The 23,020-nt window shown below is 50.6% G+C and overlaps 1 protein-coding gene across 2 annotated transcripts in view; it reads right to left on the bottom strand.

Moving 5' to 3' along the window:
• Pitpnm3 (PITPNM family member 3) overlaps positions 1–22,620 on the bottom strand; it is an 88,774-nt gene extending 66,154 nt beyond the window's left edge. For both annotated transcript variants that reach the window (XM_029484174.2, XM_021176711.2), the window contains exons 1-2: positions 22,509–22,620; positions 6,696–6,791 (exon numbers count right to left, since the gene is read on the bottom strand). In XM_029484174.2, coding sequence (XP_029340034.1) covers positions 6,696–6,791; positions 22,509–22,530 — 118 coding nt within the window. In that variant the 5' untranslated portion in view covers positions 22,531–22,620. The remainder of the gene's footprint in view (positions 1–6,695; positions 6,792–22,508) is intronic.
• Positions 22,621–23,020: the final 400 nt, after the last annotated feature.

The raw sequence follows: 23,020 nt of genomic DNA, 5'->3' as shown, positions 1-23,020 counted from the left end.
ACTCAGGAGGTGGAGGCAAGAGATCTGAAGTTCAAGGCAGCATTGGTTACATAGTGAATTAAGATCAGCCTGGGCTACATAAGACCCTCTCTCAAACCACATAAAGAAAAAACAAACATTAATTCTATTCTCATAAAAATGGGACAAATAATGGGGCTAGGGATGGCTCTGTCAGTAAAATCCTGCGACACAAGTGTAGATACCTGAATTCAGATTCCCAGGACCTACAACAAAAATTGATGGCATCCCATGCTTGCGACCCCAGTGCTGGGAGTTGTGGGACAGAGATAGGTGGCTTTCTGATGCTGTTTAACCAGACAGCCTTGTCAAATGGAATTTCGGGTTTAGTGAGAGATCCTGTCTCAGACAGTAAAGATAAAGAGTCGTCACAGAAGACACCCAACGTCAACCTCTGACCTCCACATGCTCACATATGAACAAATCCACAATAACAAATAACAAATACATGCCACAAACACAACATAACTCTCTCTCTCTCTCTCTCTCTCTCTCTCTCTCTCTCTCTCTCTCTCAAGGAACAATGATTGCTATATCTTTGTTTTGTAGACAAGGAAACTGAAGCAGACTGTAGTTGAAAAATCTTTGTTCAAGAGTTCTGCCTAGCAAATGGGATTCTGGGCACTGGGTAGGTTCAGATAGCCTTAAGCCTGCTATTGTGGCATACATCTACAACTGCAGCACTGGGAAGACTGTGGTGGGAGGATCAATAAGTTTGGGGCCAACCTACGCTACACAGTGAGAATCTGTCTCACAAAAGAGTAGAGAAAGCCCTGACATTCTACCCTCCCATACCCTGTCCTGTACCCCTTGTGTTGGCTGGCCCCACACCCTGAAGGGCTTCCTCAGTCACATGAGCCCTCTCTGGGGATGATTTCACACCTGTAAGTGGCATCCAACACTGGGCAGAGATCTGACCAGGTCACCGTGCAGATTGTACAAGCTGTGAGCTTTGTTTTTTCATGCCCCCTCCCCCTCCATTGCTGTTTCTGTTTTCTTGTCCCTTAAATGGCAATAAAATGTCTAGCTCTCTAAGTCCTCTAGCAAGCTGCCACAGGGACAAATAATATCATAGATTCAAAAGAACCACACAAGCTAAAAACGGTGTGCAAAATACAAGGTGGCTTATCCTTAAAAGAACCACAAAGAGGTTAAAGCCAGGCATCGGGGCTCAGGCCTTAATTCTGACTCTGGCTCACTTGGCTACCCAAGCAAGTGGGTATTCTTTTGCCCATTCCAACATTCATCCTGCAGCAAAGGGACTCCTAAGCACATAATGTGTGTTTAAGATGTGACCTCTGTCCCACAGGAAGCCAGTGATGTGAAGGACACCATTATAAAGAACTCCAGTGTGGGAAGACCAAAGAGCAGGGTGCAAGGTCTGGTGCTAGGCAGTAGGTGCTCAGTACAAACTAGTGATTTCTACAATTCGTGGAGCTCCATCCCAGGAGTGTGAGGCTGATCTCTCTCTCTCTCTCTCTCTCTCTCTCTCTCTCTCTCTCTCTCTCTCTCTCTCTCTCTCTCTCTCTCTCTCTCTCTCCCTCTCTCTCTCCCCCTCCCTCCCTCCCTCCCTCCCTCCCTCCCCCCATGCACCCCCCTCCGTGTGTGCGTGTGTGTGTGTGTGTGTGTGTGTGTGTGTGTGTGTGTGTGTGTGTGTGTTTTCCTCTCTCCCTCCTGCTTCCTTTCCCTCTGCTATCTGGAATCTCTCCTGGAATCTCACTCTGTTCTCCCTCTCCACTTGCTCAAGCTCATCCCTCCAAAATGCTTTGTCTCTCCCTCCCTCTGGAATTCTGGCTTGTCCCCCACTCTTCACATTCATCCTTCAGATCTTCATTCTGGAAACAATAGGCTTTGTCCCCTGTGAGGCACAGAGAAAACACATGCAAACACACACACACACACACACACACACACACACACACACACACACACGGAGGGAGTGCACAGCATGCACAATTGCTCCACTTAAAGTGTTTCCTAACAGAGGGGCCACAAGACCCAACCCTAGCCTCCCTCCGCTTTCTCTCCCAGCAGAGCTGCCTCCCCACTGCACACACAGAACCCCAGAGGGAACATCTGGATGACTGCCTGGGGTATTTTTTTTTTTTGTTCCCCATGCTAAGCTCCATGCGGAGCCTCACTCACCATCAGTACAACTCTAACCTTAACCCAGCATGACTCTGCTCTAAGCCAAAGCCCGGGAGAGCCCTGCAAGCCCAGCCTCCAGGGTTATCAGGGAGCCTGTCTTCCTTCCCAGGGCTTGGGGACTCTCCTGTGCTTCCAGCTCAAAGACCAGGTTATTTGTCACCTTTTCTAGTTGGTTGTCCAATATCATCCACATCAGGCCCACAGAACCAGTCTTTCCAAGGACCTGAGTGCTTGTTGCTTGGTCCTCACCTTCACTCTGTCCTAACATAGACCCCATCCCCTGGGTTTCTCTAACTCTACTAATTCTCTCTCACAGTGAGAATGGTCCCCACTCCACCCATTCCCAGAAACTTAAAGGCACTCCCTCTCTCACCTCCCCTAATACGAGATGAGGGCAGGACCTTAGAGACTGCTGAGGCTTGCATCTATAATAGCTCCTCTGTCCAGCAACTGCACTCCTCTCCTTCTTCACCCATGGGCTAACGGCTACATCCTTATTATCTTCTAGAGGAGAACTCCAGCCAGGGATTTGAGACTGGTCTGAGCTCAGATGGCAGCCATTCAATAGCACTACCATGATGAAGATCTGGGCCCTCAGACTCCACTTTATATTATTTCCTCTTGTCCCGACTTGAAGTCTCTGGGAGGCCATATGCTCATAGCAGAAGCCCAACCAAGGAAAGAAGATCTAGTCTAAGCCTCTAATCAGCTATGGGACCTGACTTTGCCTTAGTCTTCTATACAATCCGGGTTATTAATCTGAGCACCATCTTTTCCAAGTTGCTATGGAAGGAAAGGAGCACCAAAGAAAAAGAGAACAGAGATGGATAAAGAAGGTTGGCAACCAGTGAGGAGGAGGGCGTCCCTTTGCTTTGTTCTTGGTCAGACTTCCCAGTGCCAGTGTACCTAAATATAATCAGGCTCCAGACCCCTCGCCTCCCCAGTCACTAGCCAAGATCAGCTTGCTCATGCATATTCATAGAAAGAGGGGTGGGTACTTAGAACCAAAGGGAACAGTGACGGAAGATGCCAGGACTTCATGGGCCACAAGAATGGCAGTTCCTAGCCATTTTTATTTTGATCTTAATGCCTTTCAGCTTTTATTAGTTTGTGTTGTATGCATTTAAATCTCCTAATAAAAATGTGAGGGGAATGAATGAATGAATGAGTGAATGAAACCCAATGTAACATTTTGACAGTTGTAGATGCTGTGAGGCAGTGATCACACCCAGTTTTCTCCCGTTGTTTTTGCTCTCCTTCCCACCCTGAGACCATTGATCTGCTCCTGTCCCCGTGGGCTGCTTGGCATTTTCTCGAGTTTTTTGTCAGGGCAGTCACCCAGTGTGCTCTGCTTCGGTCGGACTTGTTTTCTGTCAGAGTGACTTATTCTGATGTTGTCCACACTCTTGCATGCTTCAGTTCACTCCTGTCTTCTAGAACAGACTCTGCCTGCCCATTCGCTCACTGGTTTTCATTTGGGATGCTTTCAGACTGAGGCTAGAATAAATCAAACTGGGATAACATTTTGCTTCATTTGAATAAACACTTAGCAATATAAGGGTCACGAGACTAGGGGCTGGGGCAGCAGGAACCTAGGCCCCTGTGCATTCTGGGAGACTAGACATTGAGCTACATTCCCACCCTTCTTTAGAAACTACCACCAATTTTCTGAAATTGTCCATTGTCCCCAAGAATAGTGTGAAAGGACCCTGTTCTTCCACCTTGCAGCCAGATATTTTAATGAATCGTTCTAATAGGTACATAGTGGTATCACTACAGTTCAGACAACTTCTTATATTTATACTTGTTTATTTTGTATGTATCTGGAGGAGGGGTGCTCATATACCACAAAACACACGTGGAGGTCAGAGGACGACTCTCAGGAGTTGGTTCTCTACTTCCACCACCTGGTTCCCAGGATCAAACTCAGGCTTGGTAACAAGCAACCCTTACCTGCTGAGCCGTCTCACCAACCCATCCTTACCGTCGTGTTTTGTTTCTAGTGTCTGCATGTATGTACACGTGCGTGTGGAGACCAGAGGACAGCCTCAGCATTGTCCTCAGAAACACCATCATCCATTTTCTTGAGACAGAGTCTCTCACTGGACCCGGAGCTCATCAATTAGACTGGCTAGCTAATGAGCACTGAGGACTCCTTCGTGCCCCTCCCCAGTTCTGGGATTACAATGCCTAGTGTCTTCACGTGAGTGCTAGGGATTGAACTCAGGTTCCTGGGCTTGCAAGGCAAGCACTTTACCAGCTGAGCCACCCTCCCAGCCCCTCTTTGCAGTTTTGATTTGCCTTTCTTTGATGACTGGTAGTATTGAGCAGCTTTTCATATGTTTGTTTGCCATTCAAACGTCCTCTGCAGTGAAATGCCTATTGCTGTGTGTTGTCTTTATAGCAGTTCTCACTATGTGTCATTTGCTTGTGCGCTGTCTTCTTCTCAACCTGCTTTCCAAGCCATGGCCCCATGAGGACAGGAATGAGACCTGTTTTCAGTCTCCACACTGAGGATGGGACCTAACCCTGGTTACACAGATAATAAGTGCTTGTGACAGAAGGGATACGTGAAGCAGGGTTCTACCCCTGATCTGCCACAGTCTGCAGCCCTAAGTAAAAATCCCTGCCCTACTGTAGCTTCTCACCTTGTGAAATGGGATGGAGGCTGGGAAGAGGCTTAGCCAGTAAAGCGCTTGCTGTGTGAGCATGAAGACCTAGTTTGATTCCCAAAACACACATAAAATGCTGGGTAGCTTATAATCCCGGACCTGAGGAGGAACACACTCTTGAGGGACATCCCAGCTCTTACATGATCTGGGTTTGAGGCCACACCCTGAGGAGAAGCCTAGTGTTCTGGAAGAATGGAGAGGGCAAAGAAGGAGATGATGAGGCAAAGGGAGGAGGAACAAACAGGTGTCCAGACTGTGGAGACGGGAACACATGGTAAAGCCAAGTTCTCTGAGACTCAGGAAGGGAGGGCAGACACAGCTGAGGGAGACTGAGAGAGACAACGGTCCTAGGCATGGGAGCAGGAAGGTTCTTCAGCTGCTCGCAGGGAAGACAGGCCCAAGGCAGATTTGACCCCACAGATGCTTGCCTCCTGCAGCATGCCGTCATAGCAGCTAAGGACAAACAGCCCTGATGAACTGCAGAAATATTGAAATGAAACTCTTCTGCGTATCAAAATATTGAAGCTGTGTTGTCACACTGTGGGTTAGTTGCTATGGAGAATAGCAGCCCTGGCAGCCACTCCAATCAGACACCAAGGGAAGATGGGAAATGAGCCCCCAACGGGCTGGTTTAGGGACTTTACTGGGGAGAGACTTCTCTGCCCAGAGCCAAGAATGGGGAAGGCTAAGTGGGGACTGCCCAGTGGCATCCAGTCAGGCTTCCCTAGAAATCCCCTGAACCCCAGTATTTGGGGAATATTCTCCAGCTGGGAACATACAGAGCTAATAAAAAACTCAGACCCCAGAAAGGGAACACCATGCCTGAAGCCAAAGTGGAGGTCATGTTCAGACTAGTGCCTGCTGGCCTGTCCTGGGTCCACAGGCTGCTTATCACCATCTGTCTGTCCCTAAGATCATAGTTACCGAGTATTGCAAACCAGCCCCGTCTCAAACAAGTCAACCTCCTAATCTTGGTGATGACCCACAAGGCTAGAAGGCACCAGGATCTCTTTGTCCACTGAGCCTAGCTCAGCACGGCTACCCTGTCTTCTCTCCTAACTCCAGATTTACTAACGTCCTGCCTCTGCATCTGCCTAGTGTAATCACACCTTGGCTCCTGTGTTCTCTCTACCTGAAATACCACTCTTGGGGTCCCTCTGGGTACCATTTGGATCCCCACTCTCTGTCACAGCTCCCCTGAGTATCACTGGTGGCTCTCTCCATATCTGTGCGGCCTGTCTTAGAAGCCACATAGCTACTGTTGGCATCCTAGACCAGTCTCATCTATCCTTCCTTTCCCCCTGGAAACCACCCCACCACCCCCACCACATAGGTCTCCCTTCAGAGCCTGAAATAGTCTTCAGTCTTTCCTAGGTCAGAGCCACCATATCTGCTGCCCTATCTGTCCAGAAGGCCCTTCTTTCTCCTCACCTGACAAGCTCCTACCTCTTGGCTCTACAGAAAGGGGATCCCACCCACATCAGAGTCAGTGCCCTGGCTACATTCTCTCCCATGTCCTCTGGTACTTTGGGCTAGATGACATCACTCTCACCAGTGACTGGGTTTCCTCTGCATCCTCTTGTGATGTTCGCTCTCGAGCTAGACTATCTGCTTATGAGAGCATCAAACAAACCCACTGTATCCCATGGTATCCCAAGTACCTGGCACATATTCGGAGCTTTGAAAATATTTCAAAGAGTGAACAGGTGGGTACTGAGCCCCCACTCCCATCAACTGTCTATGGAGTTTGAAACTGCAAGTGTGGGTGGAGACTGCTCTAGTCCTCAACAGTGATTCACTTTGCAGGACTTCTAGAAAGATCCCCCAGCCGGTGGGGTGGAGATGAAGTTCACTTACCTCTAGCATCAAAGAATTCATCATCTGAACTCTCCACCGAATCACTGAGGACATTCCGAAGGTGCCAGGGGGCGCCACCACCCGGGGAAGGGCCACCTACAAAGAAAACATGAGTGTCAGCCAAGGCTGAGAGGGTGTCCCAATATGATGGGGCCAGGCCGAGGCCCCTCAGACAAAGGTCAGCTACATCCTCCATATCTGAGTTCTCCCGCTCTGTAGCCTCCAACCACACTAATCCCCCTCACCACCGTGTTTTCACTTAAGTCCAAAAGCTCTCTCTGAGGAAGCTCCACAGGGACTGAGTTGGGGGTAGTAGCTAAGAGACTCAGCCAAAGGGATGGTGTAATGGTCCACAGTTGAACTGTGGTAAGAAATCATCTCAGCTGCTTATAGCAACAGTGATTCACTTCCACTTCATGGGTCAGAGAAGGCTCTTTTCATCACGCTCCCTCGGAGGGGCCACCACCTCATGATGTCACCATCTCCAAATGAGATGTCAAGGTCCGACGAAGCAAAGAAATGGAAAGTCAGGCCTGGTTTTAAACTCTCCTGCCCAGAAATGTCATGCTTTGCCCACATTTCATTGGCCTACACAAGCCACGTGGAAAGACCAGACATCCTGATGACCACCAGAGAGGTCAGCCACACACTGCACATGTAGGCCACAGCAAGACTCAGCACTACACACATCCAAGTGAGGAAGGGCATGATTGAGAATGTGCCCTGTCTTTGTCACCAGCAATCTGAAAAGCCCTTCCTTTTCCATCCCAGCCTCAGTTTCCCCCTGGAGACAATCAATCTCCAGCTGAATGGATAAGAAGTTATGTCTCATGTCAGGAGACTCAGCAATGGCAGCAGCAACTAGATTAGTCTCAGAGAACAGCGTGTGGGGCTCAGAGAAGAGCGTGCGGGGTTCAGGGACCTCCACAGCAGGCAGGAAACATGGACACCAAGTGTGGTCCCTTACACCAAACTCTGCTGCAACTTACTGCCGAAGGGAGGTAGACCAAGAACACAGCTGGTACCCACCCCCATTCTCTGGTCCTCCTTACTCAGCACTGTGGGAATCACATGGGCTCACCATGCATGCAGAGACTGTGAGGTGTATGAGATGCAAGAGATGCCAGGGAGACTGCAATCTCATTATACAATGAAAACAATGGAAGAGGTAGGAAAAAAAAAAAACCCCAACAACCTGGTAATTACCTGGTAATTTTCCTGGGGAAGTTCTAAAAGACACAGGTGTGAACTGATTGTCATAGTGTTTCAGTGATACCTACGTTGCAAGAGAAACCCCAGTGTTCGTCTGCAGGAGCTGAGCAACACACATCATATACCGTCATATGAGAGGATTCCCAGCAACGGTTGCAAAGATGAAGTAGAGCTTTAGGCACTGACATGGAAAGATGCCCATGGAGTATGGTTAGCAAAAATACACACAAGAAGGTTCCAGAACATTTTGTGACCTTGTTTTGTTTTGTTTTGTTTTGTTTTGTTTTGTTTTGTTTTGTTTTAAATAACTTAGACCTGCATACTGAGGGGTGTGTGTGACATTTGGTTAAGAGCTTAGGCCTGGTTCAGGTTCAGGCCTTGCTTCTTAGAAGCTGTGTGATGTCAGGTACGTTGCCTCTCCTCTCTGTGCTTTGGCTTCCTCATCTCGGCTGTGGCGCTAACCCATGCCAGCCTTAGGAGCTTATTGCAAAGATTAAACAAACTGCGTTGAAAAGCTTAGCATCGTGTCTTGCAAAGATAAAAGTGTTTGGAACAGTAATTAATACATAAATATACTTCCCAAGCTGTTAACATGTTTGGGAGACACACACACAAGATGCCATTTATAAACATTATCTCTATGGAGTGGAATTTGATAAGAGGCAGAGGAAAGAGGAAACTCAGTCTTGACGCTGCATATGTAATGTTATATGCCTACCAAGATTTTGGTCTAATGTATCCGTTCTGAGAGACTCCTTCCCCACACTAGCATCTTCAGAACTGGGTGGTGACTTAGGTACTGGTACATCATAAGCTAAGTAGCGTCATTTATCCCTTCTCCTCATTGGTATTCAAATAAGGCTGCATCCTGCCATTAGGGCACGTTCAATCAAAAACAGAGAAATCGCCATGCACCTGGGTACATCTTCCCTCAGGTAGAGGCCTTGGCCTTCAGTCTCTCACATCCTGTCCCCACAAAGACTTAGGTGCTAATATCAACAATGTTTCTGCTTCCACTTACCCATCTGTATGTTGAGAAAGCTAACAGAGGCTCCTCCATGGCGGAAACTCTGGATCTTGAGGAGTCCATCTGGCACACAGTAGGTACCAAGAACTGTGAGAGGTGCACATCTCCCCAGCTTCAGGCAGGGGGCATCTTATGATGCAGTCTGTGGAGACCTGCTACACAGCCCCAGCTCACCCTACCCACCAACCTGCAGGATGCTAGCATCGCTTCCTACAGTGTGCATGAACAGTTTCAGGAGAGGCCAGCCCTCCTGCCCTGCCCAGCACAGACTCCCAGACACATACCCGAGTTATGCTCTATGGTTTGCAGCAAAGAGAGAGAACATTCTACAACACAAAAGGGCAGAGGTCACAGGAACACCAGTGTGGGATCACCTCTAGATGCAAAATTATTTCCGCCCCACACTTTCTGTGGAGCCCCTTGAAACTTCAGCAGGGCAGGGGCACTTATTTTCCCACCCTTAAGCCCTGGGTTTATTGAGAGGAGGTCTGAATATAGGTGTGCCATAACTGTGACTTTCTACCATGGATATGAGACTATTTTCCAAATGTATGTGCAAGTTGTGAGCTAGTGCAATAAGGCAAGAAAAGTGGAAAATAAAAATTGAAAAACAAGAAACAAACCCGTGTTTATTGTGAAATCACACGATTGTCTACATAGAAAGCCAAAAGTCTACAGAAAGAAAATCTGCTAGAGTTAATGCCCGAGTGTACAGCATAATGGCAGGAATAGAGATTAGTCCACAAGAATCCACTGTGTTCCTATACTCCAATAATGAACAGCTAGAACTTCATTTGTACCTAAGTATTTTTGTGATGTGATAAATGTCTTTTCATCTTCAAATATATGCAGAGAGTTTGGTGACTCCAAAACACAACCAATAGGGTTAGAGAAATGTACCAGAACTTAAGAACACATACTGCTCTTGCAAAGGGCCCAATTTCTATTCCCATATCAGAAGGTTCCCAACTACCTATAACTCCAGCTCAGGGGGAATCTGACTCCTCTGCCCTGCAAAGGCCCTGCACTCATGTGCGCGCTCATGCACACGTGCACACACACACACACACACACACACACATACACACACACACACGAAAATAAAAATAAATCTGAAATTTTTAATTAAAAAAAATCATTTGAATTTTGTCCCAAACTTACATTAAGTTAATTAATGCAGTTTTCTCAAGAAACAGATGTGAGTTATTAAAATTATCCTATAGCTCATATAAATACATACCACATATTGATATACAAACATCTCTTACTATCCAAGTCTATTTTATTCCTAAGAAGCAAGAGTTTGCTTAGACGGTAAGAAAAGTGCTGTCAGCCTTGTCTATTCAGCTCCTGTATACTTGCAACAGTGAACACTACGAGCTTGTGTGGTGACATCACCATCTGGAGAATTGCTAGGGTCTTTGTGGTCCTTGAGTTTGAATAGCCAGAGATGAGTGATTTGCCTCTGCACACGGAGGCTCTCACACACATACCATATGCACAAGTGCACAGGCATGGGCATTCCTGCCAACCCCCTGCTTCCAGTGTGTGCTACAGCCTGAGAAAAAAAGAGAAGAGGGTTCATCATCACAGCAGCCCCCTGCGCCAGCCATATCATCAGTGGTCACGGCACCATTCTGAAGGTCCCCAGTCAGCACTGGGGTGGGGGCAGGGAGGCTCTTTCAGAGGGGGCACGTTCTTCTAGTTGGAACAGAGCAATGAAGAGGCTGGTGGGCATCAAAGGAAGCTCCCCTCCCACAGGCACTGCAAGGACTGCTGTCTGCCGGGATAAATAAATGGGACTTCCACCACACACAAGTTCTCCGGAGGCTGCTGAAAGGCCACCTGGATCACCTAAGGAACAAAGCTCACCCCGGTGGGAAAAGGTACTACCAACTTAGAGCTGTCCCTTTAAAGTCTTCCTTCCACAAGAGTTTCTAACAGTGCCATCGGTGCCTGAGAAACAGGCTGGCAAATGCATGGGTCTGTCACCTAGCCTCGCTCATCAAAAGCACTTGGTGGCCCTTGCTAGTTCTACATGTGAACCAACCCAGCAGCTTCCTTCTTCTGCAGCTTACAGCAACTCTCCTCTCTGATGAGTCTTTTGCCTCCTCTGAGTTCAAAATACGTCTCTGGGCTTATTTCCAATTGCACATTCTGACTTTTTATGATTGCCCACTTTGCTTTCAAACTGCACTGCCTGCATGTTTTTAATGTGTGCTGTAAGTTTGTTTACAGAAGACACCAGGCCTTTCTTCTCTCCTAGTGGGTGTCTACCCAGAGCAACCTCTGTAAAAGCAACAGGGAACCCCAGCTATATATACCTAATATAAAAGTAACTTGTGTGACAATTAAACGTGTGATAGCACACCTTTAATCCAGGAACTTAGAAGGCAGAGGCAGGTAGATAGATCTTTGTCATTTCTGGACCAGTTTGTTACATAGTGAGTTCTAGGCCAGCCAGAGCTACCCGGAGAGATCCTGTCTTTAAAAAAATAAAAAAAATAAACCTAGAACAATGTACATGTTAAGAAGCAGCCAGCAAGGCCAGCAAGATAGCTCAGCAGGTAAGGGTGATTGTCATCAAGCTTGGTGACCTACATTTGGTCTTAGACCCCCACACAGTAGAAGAGAATCTCCTGCCTCAAAGTTATGGCAAATGCATGTTACACACATATATGTGCATGCCTGTGTATGCACATATACACATGAATAAATAAGTAAACTTAAAAGAAGCAACTGGCTTCCGGATGGGAGCGAACAGTCTTTTGATTGACCCTCAATACATTGACTTCTAGCAAGTGGTAAAGATATTTCAAAGACGGGGGGGGGGGGGGAAGCCCATGAGGTCATCTGTGGAGGAGACTGCTTGGAAAAGAGATCAGACAAGCTGAGAGCTGAACGATGAGAAAGACCAGACACACAAAGTATGTGTGTGTAAAAGTTCTGCACAGAGCTTGGAACATGACCTTTTGAGTGACAAGACCTTGCATTCGCTCAGTCCTCTATGATTCAAAGCAAATGAACCACTCTGATCCTCAGTTTTTCTCATCTCTAAAATGGGTATCATTACCCTTACCTTACCATTATAAGGTTTAACTTTAATATCAGCCACCAGAGTTTCTAGCTGACTGCCTACAGGGGGCCTTTGTTATCCATTGAACCAAGGCTTGAGGCAGGGAAAGAATACCCAAGAAGTTTCTAGCTGCTGCCAGGGGACTCCTCAGGCTTATGTCTGCCAAGGCTCGACTTGTCTCTGTCTAAGGACCACAATTACCTAACCCCCAAAATGAGCATCAAGAAAAGACTGCCTAAGCACTGCCAATGGAGAAAGTACTGCTGCTTCCCAGGCCGGAGCTGGCCCTGCAGGTGTTGCGGGGAGGGCTGTTCGAACCATCTCCAATCTGCCTCCAGACTCATCAGCCCCTTACTGCAGGCCCAGTGTGGTCTTCTAGAACTTGTGACAGGGTTTCTCTTACATGAGTGAAGCCAGACACCAAGTCAGATCACTGGCTCCATCTCAGGCTCCACATCTATAACAGACAGGCAGACACACAGCCAGACAGGAGCCTTCTGGTCTGTCCTAAGGACCTCAGGTCAGCCCTGCCTAAGCCCCTCTTTCAGGATACACTGCCTCATACTTAGGAGCCCTGTCCAAGTGGAGCCACCTCACAGGAAGGAGGCAGAAGCATAGGCCAATGCTTCCTGGGACAGACCTTAGGCCAGATGGTGTTTGGGGGGAGGGAGGGGGAGAAGAGAGGAACTGGAACCATCCTGGCCCTTGGGAGTTCTGGCTCAGGGCTCAGCCCTGCTCTGCCCTGCACATAGCACAGGGCAAGGTGCTTGGTCCTTGGGTCAGATTCCATATAAGTAGTCTCTGGGCAGGCAGGGTCACACAGGGGTGGACCACACCCCAAGAAGAGACATAGTGCTCTTTCTTGGGGAGGAGTCCCAAGCTGAACCTCTAAGGAAGAAGTGAGTTGAGGCAGAGTGGAGCTAGGGAAAGGCATGGCCACAGTGACAGCCATCTCCAGGCAAAGAGGACACAGAACTCCCAGGTAAGTCAGTATGTCAGAATAAGGGAAGGATTATGGGCATTTGCGAGGGTATCAGAATAACATGCATGATTCCCAGATCCCAGGGTGAAGTTAGTGCCCATGGCCTGGGTTACAGCCCTGGGCCTGTCTATACCCACACCTGCCTGCCTGCCTGCCTGTGACTAGTGCCCCACTGCAACTGAAACTGTCCTGGTGGCACTGATAACTGGACACCAGTGAGTGAGCAGAGAAGGTGTCAGGGAGGTGATGTTACAGGGTTTAGACACACACGCATCCCCACCACCATACACACAGAGATGGGTGGGCTCTATAAGTCAGTGCTATGGTCTAACTCCTGGCTATCAGTGTGTCTGAAATGATCTGGCCTGGGAAAACACACACACACACACACACACACACACACACTTAGAAACACATCACTGATCTTCACAACAGCCCTGGGGCCTCAAAGTCAAGAGGCAGCATGTGGAGTATGGCCTGGGGGAGGCTTCACAGACTGACAGGTGACTAACTCCAAGGAAGCTGCCTCCTTACCACTGGTTCTGCTACCATTTACTCCTACTCTTCTTCCTCTTCCTCCTTCTCCTCCTCCTCCTCTTCCTCTTCCTTCTTCTCTTCCTCCCCCTCTTCCTCCCATCCTCTTCTTTCTCTGCTATTTTCCTCTCCCTCCAGGGAACCTGCCCACTTCCATTGGCCTGGTTCCAAGGTTAGATATTTACCAATTACTCTGTGCCTCAGTTTTGCTTCTGTAAAACAGAGATAATGGCCATACCTACATCACAAGTAATAAAGGCAATAAATGAATATTCATTGACTTGAGAAGGGTACGACACAGTACCCAGTCTCCATTGCTGCCATAACAGGGCTTGTTAAGGGGCTGTCAAGATGGCTTGGTTTACTGTGTAAGTCTGGTGACTCTTTTTTGAGCTCCAGGACCTACATAGTGGAATGAGAGAACCAGATCCTGCAAATCATCCTTTGAGCTCTATACTCATCAAACACACACACACACATACACACACACATTCACACACACACATGCACACGCACAAACACATTCACAGATTCACACACACATGCATGCACATAGACACACACATACATGAACAGACACACAGATACACACATACATGCACACGCACACACACAGACAGATACACATACACATACACATGCACACGCACACATATTCACACACACAGACAGAGATACACACACAGACATACACACACAGGCACACACACTATAAATAAGAAGAAAATGAATAAGTAAAGGAGTGTGTTAAGTGGAATAAGAAATCGTGATTATCCAAAGGGCTTTTCTTTGCTTATTTCTTAAGTGGAAACTTTTAAGTGCAGGCCACTCTCCTGGGGCCCCTGGAATGGGAGCTGCTCCTCTCTCTTCCTCCCCTCATTCCATTTGCTCCCAGCCCATCCTCCCACCATCTGGCCCCAGCCAGAACCTTCCATGCATCTCCCTCTTCCTCCAGGCCTTTTCTGGGGCCTCCATTCTCCACCTCATTCCTGCTAGATGAGGGGGGGTTCCCTGTTCCCAGGCCAGACTGGTGCCTGATTTCTCACCAGCATCCCATGGCAGCTAATGTCTGCACCTCTGTCATCCTGCCCTCTGGACTACGGGTTCCCCCAAAGCAGCCGCCTAGCAGGAACCCTCTCCAGGCCCATCACCTCTTGCTGCACGGTAAGCATTCTCCTGGGGCTCCACATGGAACAGCACAGGAAGGGCCTGAGGAAGGTTGCTCTCTGGAGAGCACAAACCAAGGTGTGGCCTCAGATGCCCTTTGTGGGTCGGGGCAAGAACGGGGACCATGCAATCCAGAGCCAACCAACTCATGCATGGCCTTGAAGGGGCTGTGTGGCCACCCAGGGAGGGATGAGAGGCCAAGAGAAGCTGCTTCCAGAAAAAGGCATTATTGAAGGAAGCCAGTGCTGGTCGGGGGTTGGTTGCTATAGAAACAGTCCTAACTATCTCCTAAAATGCTAGATGTGCCACTGATGAGCTATGTGCTGATCTCTTTCAGGGGACTGCCAGGAACCCCAAAGGGACTGTCGGCTATGGTACCCAGGCACGGGAGCCAGCATCCTGAAGAACCCAAGGAGGGAACGGCTTTCAGGGCAACCAACTAGACCCAGTCCATGGGGATCATGCTCAAGGAATGGAGTTGAACCCTCAAGATACAGAATCATCCTGATAGCAACCGAGGTCCTTAAACCAACCATGGTCTAAAACCTTGACCTCCGTCATTAACACAGACCAGCCTCAAACTAGACCATGACTGCATCCCCAGTCTGAATCCAATCACATGACAAGTGACAATCGCAGACACAGGAGAAACTCAGCCCAGGCCATGGCATCCAGTCTAGATCCAGGGCCATATCAAATAATTTGTAGGCATATCCAACCTGTGGCCCACAGACCACAAGTGGCCAATTGAGAGCAATGATTATGCTCTAACACTACATTGTAAGTGTATTAGGAGATTTTTATTTTGTAACTCCATTGCATAGATCGCAAGCACAGATTTCTAACTTTGTAAGTGACAATACCATGCCACCATGTTAGGGTTGGACATACCTAGAGAATATTTTTGCAGCACACTCTGGATGCTATACTGCATTTCATAACTGCAGGGGTTTCTGTGACCTATCACCTTCCCACAGTGCAGGTATGTCCCTGCAGAGGGACTTAGGATCCCTAAAGTTCAGGAGGAAGGGGGAGGGTGGGAAGAATGAGAGGACCAGAACTTTGGTCTCTGTGCCTGGCCTAGTTGGCCAAACCAATTGCTTTGGGAACGATGTGCTTTTGAAGACCTGCTGGTATCTTATAAATATGCCATTTAAATACCCCTTAATTACCTTATTTAGGAGATAATGAGTGATTAATAGCTTTGGCTATCTATTGTACTTTCATTTGCTCTGCCAATTAGGCTCCCAACAGTTCTGAATTCTTTGGAACAGTTTCCCCAAGGCCCAGATGTCCCCCCCTATGTCCCTCCAGATTCTTGCTCCAGAAGGCAGAAGCTGTCTCCTCTAAGCCACAGGAAACCCTCCACAGCACTTGCCACTGTCCCACGGGTGGGAGGACATGGGACACCCTGGAGTGTTGACACAGAAGATGGCATCCTCCCTAATCATCCCAGGACCCCTTTGTGGGGACCAGAGAGTAAGAATTTGACATCTATGCACCAAGCCAGCGGACAAGGAGGCCAGGGCAGAGCCAGAGACTCTGATGCTGCACATCCTTACAGAGACCACCACCTCAGTGAGCTTTTGGTAAGGGTATCCATCAAAGGCTGCCCTCAGCATCAAGCAGATGGCAGGAGAGACCAGCTCTCTACCACACCCCAGTAACGACCAATGTGACCTCACATGGACACCCCATTCCACCTGCAACCCCCAGACTGTCAAAGATGAACCTCAAGGTGATCTCTGCCCTCAGGCCCCTCGATCTGGTGCCAAATCACGGTGCCAGGAACTGCCAGTGAGACAGGGAAGCCCTGACAGCAGGCTGGATAATGCTGCCATCCCTGCCCCAGATTATAATACACAAGAAAGAAACAAAACACCGCAAAGATAAACACATTCCCTACACCAGGCCCTAACGGGAGGCTCAAAAATAGCTCTCTATGCTACCAGGGGTGACTCCAGAATTGTTTAGCTCAGACCAGGCTCATGAGGGGAAGCCACAGCAGAGACAAGGGGAGTTCTGATCCAGGAGGATGGCACTGGGGACCAATCTGAAAACAGTCCAAGAAAGGTCAAACGTGTAACCAACACAGGCATGAAGACAGATCCTAGAGCATGCTCAGAGCCTTCCAGCTGCCAGCCCACCTTAAGCTCCCGGTCACAAAGTCTGCAGACCTAAGTCTATCCCTGAGGAGGGCAGCAGGGCAGTGACGTACTCTGTAAATACCCAGAGCTGAACAAACACAGCGTCAGCAACAGCCGGCTCAGAGGAGGACTCTCGAGCCACCAGAACTCAGCGCCCCTCCCAGATGGGCCCAGTGAGTTTCTATTTTTGCTTTCAACCCTTGTTTGGCATCCCCAGCCAACAGACGGACTACTTCTGCTCCCTCCAGAATAATGGGTCACAGGGAGATGGTACACCTCCTCACTGGCCCCGCCCACCCTGACGTGAGACCTTCCCGCTGAGGCCAGCTTGATACCAGGAGAGCCCCCCAGCAGCCTCCCACAGCCAGCTACATGGGCTGATCTCTCATCCCCTGGCGCCTCGAATGCACCCATACTGCAACCCACTCCAGCCCCACCATGCCACCAAACACACCTCACCAGCCTCAAACTGAATGCTGATTGCCACACTGGCTCAAAGCCTGGTCCCATCTGGGTTATACTGCAGGAAGCAGGCCAACTGACTAGGTTCCCCTGCAGAGACCCAGCTCCCTTCCCCCTACCCCCACCCCCCAGAGCCAAGACAAGCAGGAGGTCCCTGTCACCCTACCCACATGTGTACCCTAGTTGGGGGCTGTGACCACACAGCTGTGCAGGCCTCCACAGGCACACGTGGGACCTTGGAGGTGGCATTTACCTCCGGAGTGACTCACTAAGACTCCCATTCCTTGGGAAAGGGGGTGCAATTTAGCATTTCTCTTTCTCTTTAGAAAACAAGAATTTTAAAAGAGAGCGAGTAGAGAGATTTGAGGGAGTGGGTGGGGAGCTCAGATCTCATTTGATTTCCAAACTTATTTGCTATGCATTCTCTCCTACCAGCCCCCACCCCCACCCCTAATCTCTCCCTAGGGGCACAGGGCGGCTGGCCACACCCTTCCATGAGGCCCTGGTGACAAGCTAGTCTGAGACCCCCTAGAAGACTTAGGCTGTGAAAGTCCTTGATTCCCCCAGGGTTCCTTAATCCTCAACTCTTCCAAATCCCATCCACGTGAGGTGAGAGGCGAGGCCCTTTTCCAGAGCAGCAAAGATAGACAGACCCCAGGGAAAGGGTGGGTAGAAAAAAAAAAAAGCTCAGCTAGAGCTGCGTAGAACTTCCAGTCCCTCCTGAACCCACACTTTCCTTCCCCATTCCTTCTTACAGATGCAAAAGCTAAGTCTCAGAGGGGGCAGTTCAAGGTCAACCTAGGCCAAGTTAGCCACGAATGGAGGAGTCCTACTTGCTAGTTCCAGTCTGCCTCCAAGTCCACCAGACACTCAACCTTTCTGGAGTTGAGTGTTCCCATCTATGCAATAGGAACAACACTGTGGTTGTATGTGTATCCATCCCTCCGTCCGGACCCCTCCTATCCCCACCCCCACCCCTGCCAAGAAGTGCTGTCAGGGAAATAATCCTGAGGGCTTCCATAAAGCAATGCCAGTTGCAAACCCCTAGTCCTGGCCTCCTTTCTGCAGACCAAGGCACAGGAGTCTCCAGTGGGAGTAAGGAGCTCCAGGCCCATGGTCATATGTGAAAAGCAGGGCCACAACCAAGAGGTTGGGAAGGGTCTCAAACTGCAGCCTGTGTGTCAGCCGCTGTGAACCTATGTGTTGCCTGACCTCAGCAAGTCCTGGAAGGCTTCCTGGAGGCAGAGTTTGAGGAAGTCCTGGAGTCTGACATTGCAAAGGGGTACTGCTGTCCTCTTGCAGAGGTGATGGCGTTCCCAAGATATTTAGGGACAGTATCCTGGTATCCTAGGCCTGGGAGTTTCTCCATGTGCCTCAATTCTTCTGGCATCTTTCCAAAGTGCAGAGACTCCCAGTCCTGGTCCCTTCCCCTAACTTCTGGTTGTTTTCTTTCCTGGGTCACAGATCCCTGGTCCCTGCCAGAGGGAGCAGGGCTGCCTCCTAGAGCACTCATGCCTGCTGTTACCATTTCCTGTGACCTTGAGCACACACCTAGGCCTTCAGTGTCCCCCTTGGTAATCAAGGCTTTGAACCTGAGGATCTGCAAATGAGGAGTCCCCTGCCCAGCCCCCACACATCAGATTGTTTGTTTTTTGTTTTTTGGGTTTCTTTTTCTTTTTTTTTTTTTTTTTTTTTGGTTGCTGTTGTTGTTGTTTTTAATTGCTGTTGGTGACTAGGCTTTCTGTCCCCCTCAGCCAGTTCCTCCTCTGGAGAGCAGAGGCCAACACCTGGAAATGGCATAAACTGGTTCCTCCAGCCTGGAATTCCTGCCCAGCCCTGTGGCAATGATTTCTGGGCTCTCCAAACATCCCTGCCCTTCTCCTAGAGCTCTACAAACTCTATTGGTTGTCTGCTACATCTCTGCCTGACCCAACTAAGGATCCAGGTCTCCCACTTACACTTGGCTGGGGACAAACCCACCCTGCTGTCCCACTGGGGGACAGAGAGAAGGGCCATTGCAAGGTTCACAGGAAGGGAGGGGCAGGGCTGCTGGCAGAGGCAGAGCAAGCCCTTCCCAACAGAGGCAGTTCCCATGCTGGCAGCCCTCCAGCCTCCAGAGCCCTCACATTGTGCCAGAGGGATTTATCCAAACACACAATCCTTACCACCTCTCTTCTGGCCCCGGTGCTCTCTGGAGTTCCTTCTGACCTCTGCACCAAGCCTCTAGGAACCTGGCACCCCAGCCCAGCTGGATTTTTCTGTCGCAGCCCCTTCTCTCCCCTTTATCCATATCCCCAGCCTTTGCTTAAGCTTCTGCAGAACCAGGCAGCCTGGCTTTTGCCACGATTCTGTCTAAACTCTGCTAGCCTTGAAGATCCAGCTAGAGAACCCAGCCTTCGCTGCTCCAACCTGCTGCTCCCTATGACCATGGGTGGCTCTATGCACAGACTTCTCATTTCCTTTATAGAGTTCCAGTTCTCTTCTCCTTCCTTCCTCCTCTGGTTTTCATCCTGTCTTCTCTTGTCCACAGAACAAGACCAAGGAGCGTTCTTCCTTTCCAAGTATTGAGACAGTCAACTCTTCTGATTTTTGTGTGGCTGAGATTGTCCCAAAGCTTGAAGGCTGGTAATAATCAAGTTGGATCCACTCTCTGCAAATGAATCTCATCCTGTCTGGGATCTGATTACATTTTCTCTTGTGCCTGGATTCTCCGAGCTACATGAAAGTCCTTGAACTGCCTTCCTGGCACAGCTGCTGTAGCCTTGGCTGGCTGCTCAGGATGTTCATGGTGCCGCTCCAGCACCACCATTCACCACGACGACGTGATGGTGGAACTGTACAGTGTACAGCCTGGCATCGGTTACAACAGCGCCAGGACCCAAAGCCCATCTCCTCCTTCAGTAGCCGGACCACTGGCCGGTTTTCAGAAGAAATCCCACACAAATCCGGAAGCAGACCCCCTCACTTGCAGGCAAGATTTCCTACAACCTCCCTTTAGTCTCCTCTCACCTCTCAGGGTACAGGGCTGATCCTTCTGCCTTTTAGGCTGTGTATGGTACTGAATTGCCATCTTTCTCTCTTGGGCCTCAGTTTCCTCAGCTATGAATAGAAGAACTTGGCCGCCTCTGTAGAGAAACTTAAACTATATAATTCAAGGTAAATGTGCTTGGTGAGAGAGGCCAGGCATTCCTCCATAGTGTGCATCCTTAAGTCACTGGGTTTAAGGCAGCTAAAGAAGAGAAGGGATATTTGCAGGGTGCCACGTTGCCCAGGAGAGTTGAGAAGCGTGGTCAGATCTTGCCAGAGGTCATCTGCAGAGCTCCTTGGGGGTGGCAGCTGAGTAAGAGACAGAGAGGCACCAGGCAGGTGGTCACAGAGGAGGGAAGTCTGGCTTGCTCTGAGGGAAAGGACTGAGACTGTGAAATGGAAAAGTTGTAGCCCCAGGCAGCAGTTTTGGGAGGCCTGGCCATTTCTTCACCTTCTGCAGGGTACTCTCCCCATGGATCTCAGCTAGGGACCAAAAGACCCACAATCCAATTCATAGGACCCGGGGCTGCCCTTCTCCCAGAATGAGGAGGGGAGGAGAAAGATTCCTTAGCATCCAAAAAAACCAAACCAAAACAAACCAAACCAAAACAAAACAAAAAAACCAAACCAAACCAACAACAACAAAAAACCTTGGTCTTGCATCCAGGCTCACCTGGACCCTCCCAGGCATCTTCAGGGAGCTATTTGCTTCCAAGAGCTCTAAAAGGGGAGTGCCTTCCTACTTCTCAGAATCATGGGGCAGTAAAGGGCTTGAGTATGTTACCTGGTACACAGGTCAAGAAGAGATTTCTCTAACTACTCTTGCTACTGTGGTGCCCTGGCAAGAGACCTGGATCCGGGCGTCCAGACCTGTGCTCACACATGAGCACATGTAGAATGGGTAGCAGAGACGCATGCTCTTCCTTTATGAAGAGCAGGGGTGGGGAGGGACCAAGGCAGGAGAAAGAAGGGAGCAGAGAGCCTTTTCCAGCCTCCTGGTGTCATCTCACTGTGCCTCCCTCGGGAGGGAAGGGGAGGGAAGTGGGAAAGGGGGTGTTTAGATGCATTTGGTTATGCTGTCTCACACAACCAGCCTCTCCCTCACAGGATTCCTCTGCCACACCTGAGTCACAAGGCCAGTCCATGCCAAGGATTGGGACCTGTCCCAGGGTCGCAGGCAGTTCAATGGCACTCACATCTAGAGTGAGGGCAGGTAGTTATGTTCATTCCATCTTTGCCATGCCTATGGGTGGAGAAGTGGGGTTCACACCAGGCCCCACGGGGATGGCATGGCACCTGCCAACGTCACAGGCTGGGAGTGAGTTCATGGCAGATTCTCACACGCCAGAGCTCCCAAGCTCAGGACTGTTGAGACCAGCCTCATCATTTGTGGCCAGCCCTATGCACACAGGCTTTCCTCAACTTGGCCTTTTAGGGCACTGTAGGGGTCCAGAGCACAGAGTGGGGAGTCCGGGGCTAAACCTGGTCCCCTCCAGGTCCTAGCCAACTCACAGGGCCTGACATCAGAGCAGATGCTGGTGAATGAACGCCTGACTGGATGAATGAAGGGAGACTAACACCTACTCCCTGGGAACCTTGGGCTACAGCTCTGAGCTTGCAGGAGAGCCGAGCCCATGGGACCCCAACAGAGGCCCCGCCTGCCTAGCCCGGCACCTGAGGCTCTGCCTCTGGGTCAGGTGGGGGGCGGGGTGGCTCCCCAGCCATAGAGTACCCCTCCAGCGACGGGACCAGTAATCTGGGTCTCTTTACCCAGGTGGTGGCAGGGGCGGGGGACTGTCGCATCCAAGATAGTGACAGGACAAGGGGGCGCGTCCTGGTTTGTTGGGCGTGGGATGGATCAGCGACCGCGGGACATCCCCTTTGGGTTCCGGTGCCCGGGTTTACTCCCCGGGTCTCCCGGAGGGCAGTGACAGCTCCGAACTGCCGACTGGACTGAGGAGCCGTAGACCTGACCCAGTGCAGCGGGGCAAGCGGGATGCGGTGTCCCACGAGGTGACTGGGGGCGCGGGAAGGACGCAGGGCGCGCGGAGCCCCTTATGCACGCCCGGGGTCCGGGCGGGTCGCCGCGGTCACTGTGCCTCCGCCCACCTGGTTGGGGGGCTCACCTGGGCCGAGTGATCCCTCCCGCCACCCGCCGAGCGCCCCGCGCCGCGCTCACCTGCGCTGCCCGCCTTGGCCATGTCCCGGGCGGCGGGCTCCGCTGTGCTGCCCGTGCTGCTCGCTCCCGGCCCGGCCCCGGCGCCTTCGGCCGGAGCGGACTCTCCGGGCGCCGCGCCCCGCGCCCCCGCCCCGCTCGCTCGGCCGCCTCCACCGCAACCGCCGCCGCCTCGCCGCTCCCTCCCGCTCCCTTAAAGGAGCCGAGCGGCGACCGCGCCGCCCCCCCTCCGCGCCGCCGGGGAGGGACTGACGACGGAAGGCGCCCGACACCGCCCCCGCGGGCCCGCACCCCCGCCCCGAGCCGCGCGGCCACCGCAGCGCGCGGGAGGCGCAGCCCACTGACTGCGGCCACTGAGACCCCGACCCTCGCGGAAAGACAGACGTAGACAGACTCCGGATTACAGCTCGGAGACGCTGCGGGCCAGGCAGGGATGAAGACATGGACTGAGAGCCTGGGGCGCAGTGACCCTGAGACAAGGCACCAGAAAGAGACGCTCCTAGGGCAGAAACACC

The sequence above is a fragment of the Mus caroli genome, unplaced genomic scaffold (assembly GCF_978045245.1).
Source record: "Mus caroli unplaced genomic scaffold, Mus_caroli_1 scaffold_13, whole genome shotgun sequence".
NCBI classification, from domain to species: Eukaryota; Metazoa; Chordata; class Mammalia; order Rodentia; family Muridae; genus Mus; species Mus caroli.
Note: the sequence above shows the minus strand (reverse complement) of the source record. Positions and strands in the feature narration are given on the sequence as shown.